The 21,716-nt window shown below is 32.3% G+C and overlaps 2 protein-coding genes across 2 annotated transcripts; both read right to left on the minus strand.

The window, feature by feature from the left end:
• Window positions 1-2,484: 2,484 nt before the first annotated feature.
• LOC133691909 (AT-hook motif nuclear-localized protein 17) lies at window positions 2,485-3,868 on the minus strand. Its single transcript, XM_062112533.1, has one exon. It carries the CDS (start codon window positions 3,587-3,589, stop codon window positions 2,678-2,680), a length of 912 nt encoding a protein of 303 aa, XP_061968517.1. The 5' UTR covers window positions 3,590-3,868; the 3' UTR covers window positions 2,485-2,677.
• Window positions 3,869-16,272: 12,404 nt separating this feature from the next.
• LOC133690788 (AP-4 complex subunit mu) lies at window positions 16,273-21,481 on the minus strand. Its single transcript, XM_062111050.1, has 13 exons — window positions 21,326-21,481; window positions 20,867-20,961; window positions 20,488-20,691; window positions 19,751-19,867; window positions 19,521-19,649; window positions 19,054-19,165; window positions 18,520-18,623; window positions 18,308-18,412; window positions 17,951-18,045; window positions 17,240-17,327; window positions 17,079-17,139; window positions 16,924-16,997; window positions 16,273-16,518 (listed from the first exon to the last, which is right to left on the minus strand). The coding sequence occupies exons 1-13, from the start codon at window positions 21,381-21,383 to the stop codon at window positions 16,420-16,422; spliced, it is 1,341 nt and encodes a 446-aa protein (XP_061967034.1). The 5' UTR covers window positions 21,384-21,481; the 3' UTR covers window positions 16,273-16,419.
• Between the last annotated feature and the right edge of the window lie 235 nt (window positions 21,482-21,716).

Genomic DNA, 21,716 nt, shown 5'->3' on the forward strand with positions numbered 1-21,716 from the left:
TTTCACTAGACCTTGCTAGAGTTTTTGTTAAAGCTATGATTTGTATTTGAGAATCGAGGGAAAATAACTTAATAGTTAAGCACTCTCCTGTCCTGGTTATTGAAATTTATATTTCAAATTAGGCTATTCTTCCACATAAATCTATATGTGAACGTCATTTCTGTAGAGTGTAATGTTAAATAAGAAGTGGAGAAACCCCCACCCCCAGCCCCCACAACGTAGTGTAATTCAGAAGCGTTTGATACCATTTCCTGTGTTTTTAAAACCAAAAACTATTTTTTAAAAATTGTTTACTTTTAAGAAAGCCATGCAGATTTTGTTTAATTCAAGAAATATAAAAATACATCATTAATTAAAATATAAAACTAATAATATGACATAGTAAAATGGCATAATTCATAACGATTTAATAACTGTAATCGTGATAATGACTGATATGATGTTATTATTAAATTAATTTTTTTTATTAATAAACAATAATAATTATAGTAAGTGATTATAATATGATAGAGATGAGCGCAAGTTAATTAACATTAATGACATAAATTTTAATAGTTGTGGTGGTGAAGTTAATGATAATAGTAAAAAGATTAAAATGAAAGGATGATTAGTGGTGAAGTTAATAGTTATGGTGATAAGATTAAAACAGGAGGGTAATTAAGAAGTGACGATGAAAATTATATTTATAATGGTTATTATAGTGATAATAGTATTATGATGAAAACAATAGTTATTATTATGATATTAATTAATGATAGAGAGTTTAATGTGATAGTATAGTTGTGATAATATTGATAGCTTAATATCCTACACATAAAAAAATAAAAAAACAAGAAATAAAAAACTATTCTTTCTTATTTATTTTTTTAAAAAAACTGTTTTAAGAAAAATAACACAATAACAACTAAATTTATTTATTTTTCTTAAAAAAAAAACAAAAAACTACAGTAAAAACAAACGCTAACGTATCAATTTGGGATTTGTTTTCCCTTTCAGAATTTCTTAAATGGTTAAGATTTTCCTTTGTTTATAAGCTCAAGGGTGCAACAAAAGAAAATCATATAAGTGACAAAATTATATCATAGCAAAACTGACAATAGGAGAAGAACTTAGAAACCACCGACATTTGCATTTCGAGCATGCAAATCCAACGGGTACAAGTCATTGTGCCGAAGGCATTGATTCCGAAAGAATCCATCGAGGTGTTTTCCAACTCAGGGAGCAATCTCTTCCCAGAAAAAACCTATTAACCCAAATTGTTCAGGACCTCCAATTATTTCTCAATACCAGCCAAAAAAGGGTGGCCGCATGAGTCAAGACATTCGCTAACATGTAATGACTTTAATACCAGCATATTGATTTGCAGATTCCAGACTAAAACATCTCCTTTCTAACGTGATTTTAATCCCAATTGATTTATCAAAGCACAAATGGTCATAGAATTGAATTTAATCACGATAAATGACATGTTTTGAGTTAAAATCCCAATATAACAACGAACTGAACTGTGATGATGATCGCCTTCCTCGTGAAAAAAGTTAAGTTCCAAGCTAGACACCCCCCTTCTCTCTCTCCATATAACACGGCCATGACTTCTCTTGCAAACGACTGGTAATAATGATGCTATCCTAAATGTTTATCGCTATTCAATTAACATATAACCATTCTGGGCTAAAAGTTGAAGCACAATTGTCTTTTATGGTGAGAAACAGCTAAAGGATCAAATATATAGGGCATCACAATGGGAGAAAGATTGGATAGACCCGGGAGAGAGGGGCAACCCTTATCTTTGCTTTCATTACGTGTTTGTTCCTTTTTCCCGTCAAAGAAAGCCAGCGAAAGGAAAGAGACAAAACAAAGTACAGATGGATCAGAGGATGAATGGAAAAGAAAGAAATTAAAGTGGTTCATGGAAGAGAGCTTTCAAGAAGGTATTGAATAAAAGCATATGTCCCTTCTCTCACCACCCTCTCTCTATATCTGTGTCTTGTGTATGTGTGACTGCACTGAAAAGAAAACTGGCAAAACATAACACCAGCCACGTTCTCTACTGGCATACGCTTTATCCCAATCAAGAAGCTAAGCTAAGCATAGCAAAGCAAAGATACCATCAAGAATCCAGAGCAGGGCCCTTATCTTTTACCCAGTGGTGCAGTTTCTTCAGAGCAGAAATCAATCAGCTCGCCCATATCCACTGCAGTAGATCGCAGAGATAAATGGCTTCACTATCTCAAACATGCCATCACTCCCTTCAATTTAAATCCTACCACTTAAAAATCCAACAAGATTACAGACGGAAATTACTGATTTTGACATGTATTGACGCTTTTACAGTCGCATCCTACATTAAAAAAACTCCACCACCCCAGTCAAGTGTTTTCTATGCACTTTCCAGTCATCTAAGAAAAACAAATAAAATACTAACAAATTAATAGAATTAAAATCTAAATCTAGTATAGAAAAGAAAGAAAGAAAGAAAAAGGCTAAGAAAACTGAGAGCACTGCGCTCCTCTTTCATCTCCATGAAACTAAAATTTCTAATTAACAACATGATTAAACATAGATAAAGAAAAACTCGAAAATTAAAAGAGAGAAAAAAAAGTGAATCTTCAAAAGCAAACTTCCTAAAAGCTAAAATAAAATTTTGATTGGTTGGTCTTCTCTACGATAATTCAACTTAATAGGGCGGTGGTGGCCTCGCAGCCGGCGCCCAAATGACATCATTAGGCATATGACAACTATACATAGCGATCCCGCAAGACTCTCCTCCTCCTCCGCCACTCGCCGCGTGTCCACTTTCTCCACCACCTGCACCAGACACAGCCGGTGACTGCCCTTCCCCGCCACCGCCAGACCCAGAAGTCCTCCCTTCTTCCTCAAGCGGTAAACGGTGATAACTCGGATTATTAAACGACGCCGCTACAACAAAAACAGTACCAGCCGCCACCAAACTTCCCGCTACAATCCCTCCAACGATCTGCCCTTGCGGACCAGCAAGCGAAATGGTGAAACTATTAGGCACCGGATAGGATGCCGTTTGAGGCAAAAAGGTCGCCGAAATTGACAAAATATCGAATCTTCCATGAAACGTAATGGTAGCTCCTGGTGTTGCCGATGGCTGACGCAGAGTGACGTTAGCTACCGTGCCGGATCCCGTTAGGACGCAGATTCCCATGTTTTTTCGGCGACAAAAACGGGATAGAGCCTCAACGACGTCGTTCCCACCTGGGACTTCTAGAATGTAAGGACTCATGGAGGGTTCAGGTTCCCGGGTAATAATAACGGGTGGTTTGGGTTTGTTCTTAGAACCAGGTGGTCTGCCTCTGGGTCGACGAACCACTTCAATAGTGGCACCATCAGTGCCACCACTGCTGTTTGGCTCGTTGAGTTTCTGTTTTTGTGTGGTGGGTGTAAGATTGGGTGTGGCGGCTGCTCCAGTACTACGAGTATCTTCCTCCTCTGACTCACGAGAAAATTGATATTGTTGAGAGAAAGGAAGGTGCTGATGATGACGAGGGTGGAGTTTGGAGAACATGTTTGGAGTATTTTCATGCTTCGACTGATGATGCTCTACATATTCACCTTTCATGTTTGTTTATCACTTCTAATTTGGTTTTTTTTTTGTTTCTTTGACTGATATGGCTTGTAATTGGCGGGGATTGGATTTGGATGTTTACTTTGGCGAGCAGAATAAAATATAAGAGCAGATGGAAACAAGTTGGGACAGAAGACAAGGGAGAAGCAACAGGGTGGAGCGATGGAGAAAGAGCAAGAAGTGAATTGCTTGTTGCTTTGATTTGTTTATACCGTGATTAATACTGGAGAGAGGGGGAGAGAGAGAGAGAGAGAAGTGGGTGGTGCTTGGAAACCAAGTGAAGACCAATGGCGCCGCTGGTTGGGAGGTAAAAGTAGGGTCCATTAACAAATACACGCACGAGTTACGTAAACTCTTAAGTGTCCGTTCCATGTTGTGATAGTTTTTATTTTTAGAAAATACTCTTAATAAAAATATATTAAAATGCCTTTTTGTTTTTATATTTTCATACCAAACTAATGAGAATTACTAACTTATTAATTTTTCAAAAAAATCAATATTAATGCCATTTTATTTTTTTATATAAGAAAAATTGAAATAATATCTTTCTTATTAATTAGATTAATCAGGATTAATTCATTCAAACTGTAAATGGGTTTTATAACTACACTACAGTGCTCGCAGGTGTTTAGGGTAGTGATGTTGTTTTTTATTGTTTAGCTCATTAGTTAAACCCTACATACGAAGGTCAGACAACACGCAACGCCATGAAATGTTTGGTTCGGGTTTTTTCTTTGAACTCGAAGCTTTGCTTAGCTTCGAGCTTGCTAACAGAGCGGACTTTTGGAGCCTCCCGACCTTGGGGTTGATAACGACACCTTGATGTTCTACCTTTCTGGCCATGGGGGCATCGACTTTATGTATCTGGTGTTACTGTTCATAACTGATCTCTCTCTCTCTCTCATCATGGGCTCTCTCTCTCTCTCTCTCTCTAGGATAGGTAATTGAGAGGGCATGTGATCTCACGCAAGTTGGCCCTGGGCGGGGCAGATGTGCTCACTCCATTAAAGCTCAAACTCCTCGGCCAACTTACCTTGACAACAAGGGTTAATTTCAAGGATGACTTTTTTGAAGCTTCATTGGAAGAGAATTCAAGGTTATCATTTTTGCTTGGTGAGCACATTTTCGCTTGTGTTTGCCCTCATAAAAGACAAAGTCAGACACAAATTGCTACCACCTTCCCGGTTTGAACCAATCAAAATGTCCAAGGGTTGGTAAATATCTTGGTGGCCCCTCGTCCTTTTTCTACCTGCAATTAAAGACTATTTAATTTCTCAGTCTATCTCCCTCGTACTCTTGTTATATGATAAAATTGAGTACTCACCGTGGAACGTTATTACATTATTTTGAAGTTGCTTTTTTTGTTTAAATTATGCTATCCGTCTTTGGCTTTTTTTTTTTTGAACATTTTTAACATATGCTAAAACATGTGCGTTCAAGTAATATAAATTTTATAATAATTAAAAATTTATATGATTATTAATTTTAAGTTCTTAGAGATTCATTGAGATCTATATAAACTAGCTCAAATACTTACAATTTAACTTGGGATAATCATTTTATTTTTTTCCTTACTCAATATTATTTTCAATTACATTATTCTTTTTAGGATTTAATTTATGATCAATTTATCAAATTTTATTAAAAATTGAAAAACATCAATGATAAAGGATCAAAGAACATATGGTCAAATCTAATATCTCGAGACAAATTTTATTTTGGTATAAAAAATTAATTTTTTTAAGTCATTTTCCCCTATGAAGTAAGTCTTTTTTAGCATAATTGCATGTAATAAAGCTTGAAATTATGGTACGAGTATCAAATCTAACATTTGATAACTAATAGGTAAAGGAAGTATAAAATTGATGGCTACCAACACCTGCTTATTAAATTACATTCTAGTCCTAAATTTTTTTTTGAAATTTTTCAATCCCTAAATAAGAAAGAAATATAGACTCGTCAAAATAAAAGGTTAAAGAAAGAAAATATTTAGTTGTCAACTAAAATTATGAAATTCGGTGTTAAAATATTTTATCTAACAAGGAAAATTTGATAATGATGATTTTGGATTAAAAAAATTGTTATTACAGGTCGTCTTCGAGGTTCCTTTTGAATCACTGTGCTTTATTATTTATTTGTGTTAAAAAAAGTTTGTTTGACCCTGATAATAACTTCTTTTTTTAGTTTAACATGGATGTCTGAACTAGCTTATGTGCACTTTAACTAATCCTACGGATCCTGAAGTTAACGATCATGTAAGTCTCTAGTGGTCATTATATGAGTAACCACAGGGCTCGAACCTAAGACCACAGAAAGAACAAATCTTTTAATCCCAAACTTTTACTACTAAATTACCACGTACTAACCTATTTTTATCTATACCACTCCGTACAAACAAGACATGGTTTTTAATAGCAGTTATTACTTTTTTTTTATTTACGTGGGTATCCGGGCCAACTTGCGTACACCACGATTAATCTCACGGTTCACTGAATACCCTACAAACCTAATAGACATATAAAACACCGTGAGAATAATAAATATACATATAAAAACTCGAACCCAGGAGCAGCAGGAGGAGACAAGCCCCTCCTACCGGCAGGCCACTGCTTACTAATAGAGGTTGAGGTCACAGCATAGCATAACATGGTAGGTAGATATTAAGCAATGAGCACGTGTCGCATGCAATTTTTTTACAACCCAAATAATCATAACCGTATATGAAATTAAAAAATATATATTATTAATAATGATATTTGTATACAATTAATATAGAAACTACTAGCATAGCCTGAATTAAAAAATTGCCAATAATATATAAAAAATATATATAATAGATAAAAAAATATTTAAATGAAATGACGCTAACGGCTGTGTGGCAACTACGAAATTTTGCAAAATACTCTATCGTGCTTTAATATGAATCATAATACAATAAAAGGTCCAAACTCCATTGTATAACATCTATTATGCCACATAACAATTGTTTTTCAAAACCATGTCCATAGGGGATTTTTATTTCTTTGCCTGGATCGAATACAAGAAAAACGTAATATATTATAACAGATCTGAGTTGTGATTAATTCTTCTTACTTCCATTTTTTTTCTTTTTTTATATACTTAAAACACTACCAGAAAATCGATAAATACAAACGGAAATATCGAGAAAATATTTTTGCCGGTAAATTTTCAAGGAATTTTATCGACAGACATATTTTCTCGGTATATGCCAAGGGAATTACAGTGAAAAAAAAATTAAAGCAAAGAAAAAAAACGATGACGTGTCATGTTTACCAACAAAATTACCGATGAAATTTATTCCGTCGGTAAAATCATTGGTAAACTATGAACACTGTTCATCATGTCAATATCAAAGGGAATTACCGATGGAAAATTCCGTCTGTATTTTTCAAAGAGCTTAAAAACTGTTCATTTTCCAATTGCATTGTTAATTGTTGTTCTTTACGGAAAAAATCATTGATAAATTGAAAATTCGTTTGTGTTATTTGGCGATTTTATGAAAAAATTCAATTAATTTAAAATTTTTATTTAAATATTACAGACGGAATCACCGACGGATTGAAAAATCATCGGTGATTGTTGGCGGTTTCTGAAAATTTTTTATGAAATTAAAAATTTAAATTAAATATTACAAACGGAATTACTAACAAAATAATTAAAAATATTAATATTTAATTATCTATCTGTAAAATCATCGCTAACGCGCCCAAATAAAAAGCCTGAATCCTCTTATTTCACAAGAGACAGACTTACTTTTTATTCTTTATGCTCATGTATGTCTTCTTCTTTTTTCTTTTATCCTCTTAGTTTTTTTTTGTAATTAATATGCTTTATGAAAATTTTTCTCTCTCCTTAACTTCACTTGCAACTACATTAAGGCAAGATTTTTCTTTTTTCTTTTTTTTTCATGATTTTTTTCACTATATTTTTTTTTATTTTTTTAATTGTTTTTGTTCTTAATAATTGTATGAATGTTGCTGTGAGTTTTTTTTCATATAAGATCAATTTTTAGTTGATTTATTTATAGGATTTTTAAATTTTTAGTAATCGCAACTTCATTTTTTTATATGAATTTTTTTAGTTGAATTTATTTTTTTTTGTTTTATTTATTTGATGCAAATTTGTTTGAGTTGATTCTTCTTTCTTTTTCTCCAAGCATTTTGAGTATATATCATAGAGTGTTGATTTATGTTAATTTAAGTATATTATAATTTTATAAAATGGATTTTTTTAAAATGTTTTTAAATAATCACCGATGGTATTTGTCGAGGGATATACTGATATAATGAAGCGGGTAATGTTTTTACGCGTCTGTTTCGTCAGTAAATCCGTCAGTAATAATATTTTTTTATTACTAACGGATAAAAAATTACTGATGAAAGATTCACCGACGAAATATTTTCATCGATGATTTCATTGCTAAATTAAATACTGATAGAGTAAACGTCTTTCTTCGACAAAGATATTCTGCCGGTAAAATTATTAAATGTTGCAGTGAAATAAACATTCCGTAAATAATTATGAGTAATTGGGACTAACTGTCAAAATTGTCATCAAAGACTAAATTGGATGCTTTAAAGACATTAGGACCAAGTCAAGATGAAGACTAGCCAAACCTCAATCAACTGTAATTTTTTTGAGACATTAATGATTGTTCACACACAAAAAAATATTTTTCTTTTCTATTTTCAGTTTTTTTTAGTTTTATCTTTTCAATAAAAAATTATAAACATGTTCATTTGCTGAGGATGGAAACGTATGGATTTTTTCATTAAAAAAGGAGATATTTTAAGATTACAATTATTTTTCATAAACAAAATCAAAATCAAAATCTATAATATTATTTTTCTAGTAGAATATTAATTGTATTTCATTCAAAAAAAAATATCATGAAAAAATTATAAACAAAGAAAATACTCATATTATATTTATAATAAAAAAACACATTTATAACATTAACTAAACGTAAAAATGTAAGAAAATAATAATTTAAATTTTCTACATTGATAAAAATTATGTGTGTGTGTGTGTGTGTGTGTGTGTGACTGTATTCTTCATGTCTTTTTTTTTTATGTATATCTGAAAAATAATGAAAAGCTTATAAAGAAAAACTATGGAGAACCTTTCAAATTAATATATTTTTCAAACTCCATATAAATTTGAAAAACTATAAAACTAGTTTTTTGAATGGATTAATATTGCAATATTTGATTAGAAAGTTCTATTTTTCTTCTTTTTTTTACTCCAATTTGATAGAAAATTAGAGTATTAATTACTCTATTTTTGAACACCTCTTAAGGTGTTTTGGTATATATCTATTAAAAAAAATGTGACACGTGCACAATTTCTTAATTATATTCAACATGATTATTATTTATCTTAAGAGAAATATTCTAATTAATGAGATTTATATCCTAAATAATTTTGTTTATATTTTAAGTATGTTTAGAAATGGAGTCCATTTTTCTTCATAAATAGATAATCCTATTATTGTATTTGGCGTTACATGTGTTCTTCATAAATTAATAGTCTATTTTTCTTCATAAATAGATAATCCTATTATTCTATTTCTGAAATCTGCATCTATCTCGATCACGAAGGAGCCATCATCTCTACATAGAATTTATCCTACGAGAAAAACACATATAAATGGCAACAAGTTTCTTATAACGTCGATGACGCGTTCTGCTTGCCGCTATATAGAACGAAGATCCTCACATGAAGAAAAGTATGCCTTGCTCGTTTGAAAGAGCAACCTTTTTCTCTGTACCACGCCAGAAGGGCGCATGATAAACCCAAATGATTCTATCATGTCGGCTCCTGATTAACTTGCTCTCGGAGAGAAAGGGATTCACCAAAATACATGCCTCAGAATAAGTCTCTCAATCTTCTCTTTAGCGCTCGTCGAGCATTAAAGGGAAAATGTACAGTACTGGAAGTGCCTTGGGCGACCGATTGGGATAAAAATAGTCTCGAGCACTTTTTTCTGTTGGGTTTGAAACAAAGCTCTACCGAATTAGGTAACTGAAAGGTTTTTCTAAAAGAAAAGGAAGAAAAAAGATACGAACCTTAGGGCAACAGAAGCCCAAAGTGAGATCCTGCATGAAAGGGGAACTACTTAGATGTTATCCGCCCTTTTTTCACAGCTATAATATTAGACGTGGATGCGACGTCAAGTAACGGTCAACATGCAAACAGTAGGTTCAAGGAGGGCACTTTGGTGCCTCATCAATTCTCCCTCAATTTTGTTTTGTTTTTTTTTTTTTGAGAAGTTAGCACATTATTTAAAAAAAGAGTATTGGCAAACTAGCATCGGTCAAAGTAAAAGTCACGGTTGAAAATAGTGATATTTAAAGTATTGTCATTAAAACTTTGATATATCTATAAAATTTTATTCTTTATTCTTTTCATTTTTTTTTCTCTTCTTTCCTTGAAATTTGTGAAAACCTATTTTGACTATTTATTTAAATATTATTATTTCCATATGTAACTTTGACCAAACTATGATATTTTTAAAAAATAATTTGGTCCATGCTAATATGTTAAAACATATCTTGATATGACTGATATAAAAATCTAGAAACTCATAATTAAATCAACTTTTCTCAAAGAAAACTAAGATCAAATTTGAAATTAACTTTGACATAATTATAACATGTACCGAAACACCAAGAATATAAGTAACAACCCCCACCTAACGTTTATAATTGAGAAACAAATAAGAATTATAGAAAACACCATGAAACTTGATTTATTCTTTAATAAGTTAGAGTATCTTTATGAGGAACCAAGAAATATGAACAAAATCTCTCATACACAACAATAATTACTCAAATCAAAGTCTATCTCTAAAAAAACTAAATACAAGATAAATAATTATATTTAAAATAATTAAAAACATCATAAATAATGTTGAAAAATAATAAAATTATTTTAAATAAAAAAAATCCTGGATCAACCAGAAAACTAAAATAATTCTCGCATGGTAGCTTCTAAACCTTATTATAAGACCTTCTTGATATATGATTTCCATGAAATTTTAACTCAATATAGAACAAGACCTATGAAAACTTCTAGTCAACTTTTAGCTCGATCCAATAGTTGGATAAAAATTATGCTTGTTAGAGTAAAACAGTGCATTAGAAAAAAAATCCTTTGATCACCAAAATTAATTAGCCCATGAAATATATGAATTAGACCCCGCTCGTGTGTGAATTAATCTTAACTAAGGTCTGATGTTCACTTTTTGATGTTGCGTTCTTGAAATCCATCTTGATTCAGATATTTTGAATAAGTCAATTGAATGCATATTTTGATACTTTGCCCTTGATCTTCTAACTTGCCCAATTGAAACTTGCAGTGGATCATTTGGTGTGGTCTTGATCGTATCATCTCCTCTTTTTTTTTAAATGATTCATCCACAAATCATCACTTATATCAAATAAAGAGAGATAAAAAAATATATATTAAAAGTAGAATTAACACCATACTTATTTGGTAAATCTTCTAAAGAATAAATCTGTTATATTAGTTGCATCATCGATTTTATGACAAGATATGAAATGTATCAATTTAGAAAACATATTCATAATTATAAAAATATAATCCCTATCCCTTTCTGACCTAGAAAAACCTAACACAAAATCCATAGATATATCAACCCAAGTGATACAAACCCCGTAATCACATGGTCATGTAAACCACACGCAAATGATACAACTCCCAAAAAGCTAAAAAATCAGGTTTTAAAGTGTGACACAAATATTATCTTGAATCTAAGCGCCAACATTATTGGAATTTGAAATCCTCACCCGATAAATAAAAAATCATGAATGAAAAGTATAAGATGATGCCATAAAGACAATTGTTATTTGATAAGTCGAATTTGCTGTTTGTCCTAGCAAAGAAAACGCATTGCATCACACAAAACACAAGTTAATTTTATGAATCCATGGCTGTTGACAATCTCATCATACAAAATGTTATATAATAGTTCAACTATTAACCCTAATAGACCCAAAACTTGTGAGCTAATATTTACCCACCTAGAATAAACCTAAAGTATGTTAACTAAGCCCAAACATGAAAAAAATAATAAAAATAACAAATATAACACATAAACTAAAGTTGTTGCATCTAATTAAAAAAAATTCCTAAGATAGATAAATTTCATAGTTTAAATAATGTCATAAATGAAATTTTTATCCTAAAAACAATAAGATCTTTGTTGCCACCTTTAGACTTTTAAAATAAGCTACAAATTGATTGCTGAAGTTGCCTCCCCTTTAATTTCCTTATTTGTCTAGGATAATTAGTTGTAACTTTAAAGAATCATCTCAAAATATGAAAACTCTTATCGCAATTCTTTTACCTTCCTTATAGAATTAGAAAACTCTCTAAAATAAGTTAACTAATTTGTCATTAAATATCACAAACCTTTATTTCGTTGTGTAGTTAGAATGGATAGGTATCCTTACAAGAAAAGGATTTTGAAACATTAATGAATCCTTACCACACTTGAAAATTTTAGAAAAAAATGAATAGAATCATGTTGGGTCAACTTGTCAAACCCGTAATTCGAGTTATAAGATTGAGATAACACAATGGAAAACAAATCGAAAAAAATTACGAAGTTCAATTTCCAACGAACTCAATATTAAATGGTAAAATTTAGAGGAAAAAAACACAAAATAAAACATTATTCTAATTAAATAATATATTATAAGTGTTGCTATAATGGTTTAGTATTTTGTGAATGTAATTACAATGATTTAGTCACACCCTTTAATGCAATTTAACTCATTTCTCCGTGATCATAGTACAAAAATTACTTCGGTATCTAAAAAAAGAGGGGAGGGAATAGCAATATGCACTTCAGAATAAGTAACTGACCTAAGACATTAAATGTAAAAAGACTACGAACTAGAAATTATATTTACAATATAAATAAATAAGTTCTTCATGATTGTGTTAGTCATAGATAATAAAGTTATTCATAAAGAACTTATCTCATTCTTCCGCGCAACTTGAAGGCAAATTACTGAAAATTACAGCAATTATACAAAAAAAATCATAGTTATAAAATATTTTTTACTTGAAAATATATTAAAATATTTTTTTATTTGTTAAAATTATTTTTCATATCATCATATTAAAATATCTAAAAACACAAAAAAAAAATATTAATCTGAAAAAAAAAATTAAGTTTTTTTTAAAATCACTTTTAAAACACAAAAATAAATAATGTTATATCATAACTTTGTAAAATAGCAATTATTAACTTAAAAAAGGAACAAGCAGATTCAAGAGGCAAGACGTTGCCTTTTCTCGATAGCGAAAGGAAAGCCCTGGGGACCAATTCCTGAGATCTTTTCGTGCAGTATATCCATGGCTGGTAGACAATTAAATTCAATAATTCAGATCTTCAAGAAGAGGACTCCTTTCAATTAATGTCATTGTCAGAATTCCGAGTTAAGCCCAAATCAACACGAGCAATTTAGAAATAATAAATCAACCATACAAAAGCTGTACACGTGTAAAGTTCCTGCACATTGCTTCACTAGTAGCTGACATGCAATGCAAGATACAAAGCAACTTGGCAAGATCACAAATCGTTTTCTACTAGCCCATTGACACCCGTAAAAAATATTAAGCACAGAAAACAAAAATGCCTGGGTGTTACTATACTTTAAAAATAATGAATTAATGATATTTTAATTAAATATCGAAATGAAAAAAGTAATTGATCAACTTATATTAATTTGGATTGAACTACAAAACTCACGGGGATAATATTAAAAAAAATAAATTGAAAAATTTATTTTTAAATTAATTCAATATTAAAAGATAAAATTAATAAAAAAACAGCATTTAATTAAAAAATAAAATAAATTTAAATCATAAATTTACTATGAAAGTCATGCAAGTTATCAGATTCAATAATTTCTTTTATTCCATAAATTATTTTTTATTTAATTATATAATAATAAAACACATGATATTTTTTTTTGTATAAAACAACATATTTTTTAAGAGTAAAAACCCCGTGATAGGCATAAGTGGTCAAGATAAAAAAGATAGATTATTGATAATAAAAAGTGAAATTGCATTACTTTTTGTTTGAGTTAAATAAAAAAATAAATCGTCAATAAAAAAGGGTGAAATTATATATTTTTTTAAATCGAGGAATATAATAAACGTTAAACAAAAAAATAAATAAAATATTATAGATTAACTTGTTAAATTTACTACATAAAATTTTTCAAATCAAATATAAAAAAATAATATTAAAAAAACAAAATAAAAAAGCCCAACCATGAATACTAGGTATTTTAGAAAAAAAAGGTCCAGCTCGCATGCCTGATTTTTCTTTTTTTTTTATGGCGGCGGCTTCAAGGCCAGAGGCATTGATGAATTAATTTGACGATCTTTAAAAAAAAATAATTTTGTTGATCTGAAAACTCCACTCTCAAGAAATCAAAAAGGTATTACAACATATCCTAAGAGTTTTTGCCTCTGGGATTGAAAAACTCAAAAATGGGTCTTCACCTCATGATTGATATCCATAAAAAATAAAAATTGATGCTGCCGTAGAGCTCCTTGAAACCGAGAGTTGAACAATACTAAAGCAGACTAAACTCCGAAACCATATGGCATAAGAATTCCTGTTTTGAATGGGCATCGACACATAAGAGAGGAGGGCAAGCACCAAGGACAGGGCACGAGAACAGTTTGGTACATCGTAAAGGCTTTGAAGGAGATAAACCTCAAGCCTAATTTTAATTTTTGTTTAACAAATTATTTAAAAAACTTTAAGATGTTCTGTAGAAATCAACACGTGAACACTTCATGAAGAAAGAAATGTGAGCATCATTATGGACTGATGGTCTTCCGAGTAATAAAATGGGATGGTCGGGTGGTCGGAGGATTGAAGCCGGGAACTGTAGGAGAAAGTTTGGGAATTTAGGATTAAGGTTAGAATGGACAAATTGAGTATGAGAGTTCGTGTGTTATATTATATATGATGGTAAATTTATCTCTTAATTCAATTTAAATTTAAAATTTTTGTTGACTGAGTATAAAAATTATAATTAAAAAAATTGTGTTATCATTCTTTAGCTTTTTTGTTTTGTTTTGGATAATATTTTTTTGTTCCAATTATATTAATGTTGTTGTTTTAGTTATTTGTATTTTTCTTGATGAGTCTTGGTATGATTGCAAAACAAGCGTCTAATTTATTAAGAAATTGTTGTGTAAAACCTGAATTGTTTACGCGAGGACACACCGTAATATGATTAATTAATTAATTTATTTTTATTTATTTTGTGAATGAATGGTGATAATCTTTAGCTACGAACAATAAAATCAAGTGGTCACGTCATGCATAAACGCCAAGGTTTTTTTTTACCATACATAAGAAACCCACATGAAATATTTGCTTAGATGGGTCCCGTGGCAATGATTCTGAGCTTTGATTGTTTGCATCACTCCATGTAAAATCATTGTGATTTTCATGGTACAAACAAAAACTGCTCGAGTTAAGAGATAGAATTGGTTTGGTTATGACTTGCATTAATTGTTTAATACTAGATTGAAAGAAGATGAGAGAGCAACGGTTGTCTCAAGTAATTAATTGAAAATCATATTGCTGATGATGCCATAATATCTTAACATAAATTCAAATTCATCTCACTCATCTTATATGATGCATACAATCCTTATGGTAAATTATTAAAAATTATAAAAATACGTTAAAAATATCCTTTGAAAATATCCTAGCTCCGATTGTGGTAGACACCCTATATGTTTTAGTTTGTAGTATAATGTTCACATGAAGTACGAAGTGGCATCTCTAAACGGAATAACTACTACAGTGGCCATAAAACATGACACGTATGGTCTACAGACCACAGAACGAATAAATTTTGAAAGCTATTGCCGGACGTAATAGCTCAACTGCTTGAGGACCGATTGGGGTGGGGGGAGGAAGGTAGAGTTGTGTCCATGGACCATGATAGGCAATGCAGGTTCTGGTGGATGCTGGAAAGATGGCAGATCGTGCTGGCACATGAGGATCAAATGGCAACTCAGGCTGGCTTCGGTAAAGTAGGCAATTCAGGTTTTGGCACCTCTGGTAACTGAGGGAGAGGGAATTCAAGCTCAGGAACAGGTGGTAATTCTTGTTTTGGAGAAGCTGGGATGGTGGGTGCTATTCTGGTTTGGGAAGTCAAGGGGACTTTGGCACATCTAAAAGGGCGAGAGGCGATTACATTGCTCCCACTAAAATGGTGACAAAGCAACGATGAATACAGGAAATATAACCGATGAGTGATGGTGATTAGCATACTTGGCAATTCAGAATTGATAGCTCTGAGAGCTGATAGCATCAATGGTCAGATATGAGAGGCTCATTATAATTGTGAGAACGGTTTGCGTGAGGCTTGTTTCGAGTGTTTATAGCGGGGGGGCGATCCACCTGGGGAAGTGGCAGTCAGAAAACCATGGCGCAGGATGCAAGCAAGGATGTATGCAGTTAGTTTTAACTGTTTCGTCTATCACTTTTCACAAACATCAGACAGGTGGGTGTGTGTCCTTGAATGGAGTTCATCTACAGGCGGGCAAATTAAACACAGGACTACGTCCGTTGAGAATCGATCTAGATGGTCAATAAAACTCGCAAGTGCAAAGATCATCATTTAAAAGAGTTACAACAATACAAGGATCAATGGGCAAAAAAAAGTTACACAAAAATACAGATGATAACATTAACAAAATGTGGAAGGAACAAAGGGGAGATTAGAGCATCATATACGGGCAACATAGGAATTGGCCTGTGTAACGTATCTCACCCATCGATATGGATTATATGTACTTGATTTCTTTGCTATCTGCAAGTATTTCACCTGCACCAGGTAACATGGTAGACTTGGCTGTAAGGAATAAAGGGAAAAACTGGCACACAATAAAAACTAAAAATCTTAAAATGGTAAACCTGTTCTTAAATGAGTAAAAGACAAAGAGACGCATCAGAGGTGTGCAAGCCTTTTACCTTGACATGAGAATAAAGAAGGGGAGAGAAACAGGATCAAGATGTATAGCACATCTACCCCTCTTAGTGATATTCTCACCCACTTCATATACAAATATCATTATATTCATATTTTTTATACAAGCAGCCTGGGCTAACCCATAAAGCAATGCTGCGCAATTCTTCTACCACTACTATAGTAAGTATTTGTTGCAGTTGTTTGGGTAATAAATTTGATAAACAAAAAATATCGTTGTCATGGCAACCAGTAATGGCTTACCTGAAGACGTGAAGCATTATACATCGGAATTGTGAATGTCATGCTAACTGGTCCAGCTTCCTTTGTGATATTCCCTGTATAAAGCAGCAAATTTCATGAAACAACACATGAAAACATTGTAAATTTTCATGACCATTATGATTTATAATTCATACCATGCAACTCCTGTGAAAATGTCAGCTTTGCACGTAAGGTGTGCTCTGATCCCCCAACAATCTGTTACAACACATTATTGACTTGTTTTATTTGCTAGAGCATGATCATTGCTTTGAAAGGAAAGAGGTTATGAAATCAAAGAGAAATTTAAGAATGTTGCCTTCTTTAATCCCCATTCAAGCTTCCTATTTGCTTCCTTGAAATCTGTTGTTTGCCCAAGTGCTCCAGGTTCCAACTCAAAATTAACTCTGTCATAGAAAACTCATTATAAAAATGTTTGTGCTATAAAAATTGATATAATTTATAAATTACGTATAAACAGTATGATCTACCTTTGTGACCTGAAAAATCACTTATGAAGAGCAACTTTCTCCAACCCAATCTCTTAACTACATAATCACTATGCTTGATTTTATAAGGTCTATTGACCTGCTGCAAAGACAACTTTATAGCCTACCATGCTCTTGATAATTCCTCAGAAACTAGATTATTTTCTCAGTAAAATGCACTAAAGCATCAAAATACAAACAAGAGACCTCTATCCCCTTAAGATGAAATTCATAGCAAATATGCCTATTACATCTTCAACCACAGTTTCTAGTAATCATGATATTCTGGACTGCCATTCTATTTCTATCGGTGCTCTTTTATTATTATTATTATTATTTTGACATGACAATCAAACTTGTCAATAGTTTCTATTTTCAGGATCCAGACACATAAGCTTGTTGAAATAGTGAAAGGGGGATCACAGCTGATAGGCTCATTTAAGCAACATGCTTAATTTATGAAAATCATGACATAATTTGCTGAGAGCCTGGGATAGCTCATTTGTTCCAAAAGACAAAATGTATTCTACATGAAAGAATACCTGGTGGTATATTTTGGCAGTGGCATCTGTACAATGATTGTGTTTGCAGTAATGCTTGAGGGAAATTCAGCAGATACTTTAAGAATCACTTCAGCCTATCAACATCAAACATAAAGAACAGTGGAATGGTTATAAACTGTACATTAGAAGCAATAGTGAATGACTTTCTCCTGAATAAAAGTTTCCATTTATTTAGTCAAAATTTGGTTCAAGTAACATAGAGTCAATACCGAAACTACAGAAATGGAAAACACGTCTCTTGACCAATGCACAAGTTGTTATATCACTATGAGTGGTTCTTTCAAGCCAAGTTATTTTCATTGTCAAGTAGAGTTCAGTATGGAAGATAATAATCACCTTAAGTGCACCTGCTTCTTCTATCAAAGTATTAATGCGAAAAGGAGGTTTAAATTCCTGAGTCATCCGATAATTCATGACAGGAAATTCACCATCTGGCGGTACCTGATATGTTTTGGATAAAATGCTTATTAAGAAACTGGAAACATGTATATTGAACCTCTTCAATCTACATACACCTTTCAAGCTCATGTTGCTTTAGTTTCACTTACCAGAGTCAAAGTTCTATCCAGATCAAAATTATCTAGACGTACAGACTCATGGAAATTACAATCATCAAGTATCACTGAGCCTGACCCAAATGAACTTCTATAATCTGAAACAGCAAGCAGCAATATTGTAAGCGTGAGAGAACCTTTTTTTTATAACCATATTTAAAAGACAGCAGAAAGACACCATAGTAGATAATCATGGCTGACTATCACAAGGCACACAAGCATGCAAAAAGGATTGAATAGAAATAGAAAAAAAAAATCCTCTCATTACGAACTTCAAAAACTAATTCAGCAAGGACCAAAAAAAAACATAAAAGCACAACCATATCGAATTATTAGCTGAAATTTATTACTAAAAGTAAACATGGCATCAAGAATATAAACCTAGATAAATGCACCATACTTGTTCATGCAAACATTCAACAAAGGAGCAACTCAGCTGTGAAATGTTAATGTTTAAGGCAATCATATGTAGGTATTATGCGGTCCAATAGCCAGTATTTCCTGAGGGTATATGAATTGATCTCTCACCACCTCTTCCTATGCTCAAGTCCTCGTTAAGGGCTAATCGGATTTCTGGATTTCCAGAAAGATAGCTCTTCATTTGAATGGTGCCATCAATTTCAGAAGTCAATATATATCCCTGTACAAAGAAAATTGCATAGATTAAAGAAAGATCATGCATTGAGGAAACAAATAAAGCAGCTAATCAAGCAAAGATCATGAATGATTTTAGAGGAATAAGCACCATAAAAATTTAAAACAACATGAAGACAGTTCAGAGTGACTTCATGCATACTCATCTAGTAAACCAATTCATTTACTTCATTCATTCCAAAAGAGGACAATAAAACATGCCAAGAACAGTGGCATGAGACGGAGAAACCATTCTTAACAGACATCTGTTGCTCATGCAGTTGACTGTCAAATCATTACACCACATACACAGAAGCAATAAAATAATCCAAACTATAGATTATGAATGCATAAATGCTTACACTAGAGCTGAATGTCACACTGATTTTCTCGATTATATCCACAAAGATTTCCTCCCTCTTCCTACCCCCTGGCTCATTTGCAACAACAGACTTTGTGACAGCTGTACCTGGCATCCTTTTTGTCCCTTGCTGCATTCATCCAAATTCTTATAGTTATTTGCTTGGCATATGCAAACAAAATATTAAGCAATCCAAGTAATTTGAGCATGATCAGACAGATGATACCATACCATGAAAATGGCAGCAGGACTCAGAGGTTGCAAACGTGCAGCATCGACCACAAGTGGCTCATTGAATACATAGGACTTCAACAGTTCAGTGGACGTGGTTTGTACATAACCAAAATCCTGGTAGAAGAAGGCAACAAGTCACATGTTAAACTTTTTGGAAGAGCAATCAATAAACAATCAAACAATAGTTTAGCTTCGGCTAAGTAACATAACTTGTGCATGGACATGACATGTCTAATATTTCATGCAAAGCAAATGGTCAATGTACATTCTGCCAAAAATTCAGACGAACTGATGTTGTGTGCCCCATGATGCAAGAAATAAATACAAATCCACTCATGAGTCATTTTGAACTTTAAGGAACAAATGGATATGCTAGACAATACAAATGTCATTTAATAAAAATTTTTGGTAACAAAGCGTCTTCTATACAATTTTGATCGTTTAGGATGTCTGATCATCCTATTTGCACAGCATTATTCTTTCTTTAAGTTTCTTTTGTACCAAAGAGAAAAGCAGGAAAGAAATAAAGGCACTTCAACTCTTATGTCAGAGGTTCAAAATGTTGAAACCAAAGCACAACAAAATATAAAATTGAATAGCAAAGGATGAAGAAAGCAAACAAACAAGTCAGGGGCCAGCAAAAATAAATAGCACGCACACCAACAAATAGAGCACCGGACATGAAGTCAAGAGCTATTGATAAAACCAAAAAGACAGCATGATAGAAAGCTTACAATGACTTCATCAAGCAACTCATACACGAGCACAAAGTTTTTCCGAAGAGAATCTTCATTGAGAACCCCAAGATAATCTTTGATAACACGAGCAATCCTTTGTAAAAGTTCCAATACCAGAGAAGGTGACACATTTACTCTCGTGGTTGCAACAAATAATAATCCAACTACTTTCACATGAAAGTAGTTTACACCATCCACATTCTATTCATAGAAAAAAAAAGGAATCACAAAAAAGAAGGGAAAGAAATCAGCACATTACTCTAAATATCTATTCACTAACCTAACGAAAAGAAAGACTCGGCAAATGTTCCAAATAATAATAATAAAAAAAAAAATAACGCCTGATATTATATCATACAGCAAATAAGATACCTACAAAGACAGGGGGGGCCTCTTCTTCTCCGTCTTCCTTCCAAAACTTGACTTTGCGGAAAAATATTTCTGCACTTCCTTTTGGAACTTCACCGCGATCTTCAATTGACGAAATCATAATCAATCAATAGAATCCTATACTCTCTCTCTCTCTCTCTCTCATTCAGTAAAATAAAACAGATTTTATCATTACAAATAACAATTCAAACACTAAAAACCCTAGTAGGTCTGTTCGATAATTATATTAACACCACTAATTATACCTATTGAACAATTGAATTCAATTTAAATCAAATGGAATAGAAACACATGGCACTAGAAGACTGAATGCAGGGAGATTTTGAGCTGTCTTAGATTAGATTAGATCAATTGATTACCAGAAATAATTGAGATCTGCCTGTCAAGTAAAAGGATTAGATCGGTAAAGAATATCAGGGAAAACAGAGAGATAGAGAGGACTTACAATCGCGAAAGACAATATTGTCGCCTCGCTGCGAGAGCACGAAGAATTGGGAGATCATGATTTCTTTCTTTTTTTTAGCTCGATCGATTTGTTTCTGCAGTCTTGCAAGCTAGTTCAAGTTGAGGCACCAATTTGATTTTGTTGGCTTCGAGTGCTTGCGTCACATATTTCAATGCACGTTTCCACCTTTGTTATTACACTTTGGCCCCTACAGAATTTATGTAATGCCCGTTTGAACCAATGCACCTTCTGTAACTGGAACCGTTAAGAAACAAGAAATATACTACGCTTCGTTTTTATAAAAACCATATTTATTTAGAAAAAGAAAAACCCTAACTTTATTTTCAAATATAATATTTCTTCATTTTTTCATTTTTTTAAATTTATACTG

Source organism: Populus nigra, chromosome 4 (assembly GCF_951802175.1).
Source record: "Populus nigra chromosome 4, ddPopNigr1.1, whole genome shotgun sequence".
NCBI classification, from domain to species: domain Eukaryota; kingdom Viridiplantae; phylum Streptophyta; class Magnoliopsida; order Malpighiales; family Salicaceae; genus Populus; species Populus nigra.

Excerpts from the sequence above, each read along its gene's own strand:
- LOC133691909 (XM_062112533.1), bottom strand. The coding sequence starts at position 3,589 with ATGAAAGGTGAATATGTAGAGCATCATCAGTCGAAGCATGAAAATACT.
- LOC133690788 (XM_062111050.1), bottom strand. The coding sequence starts at position 21,383 with ATGATCTCCCAATTCTTCGTGCTCTCGCAGCGAGGCGACAATATTGTC. Across the intron at positions 20,962-21,325 it reads CAATATTGTCTTTCGCGATT|ATCGCGGTGAAGTTCCAAAA; the intron begins GTAAGTCCTCTC and ends CGTCAATTGAAG. Across the intron at positions 19,166-19,520 it reads GTGTGACATTCAGCTCTAGT|GGATATATATTGACTTCTGA; the intron begins GTAAGCATTTAT and ends TTCTTTGTACAG.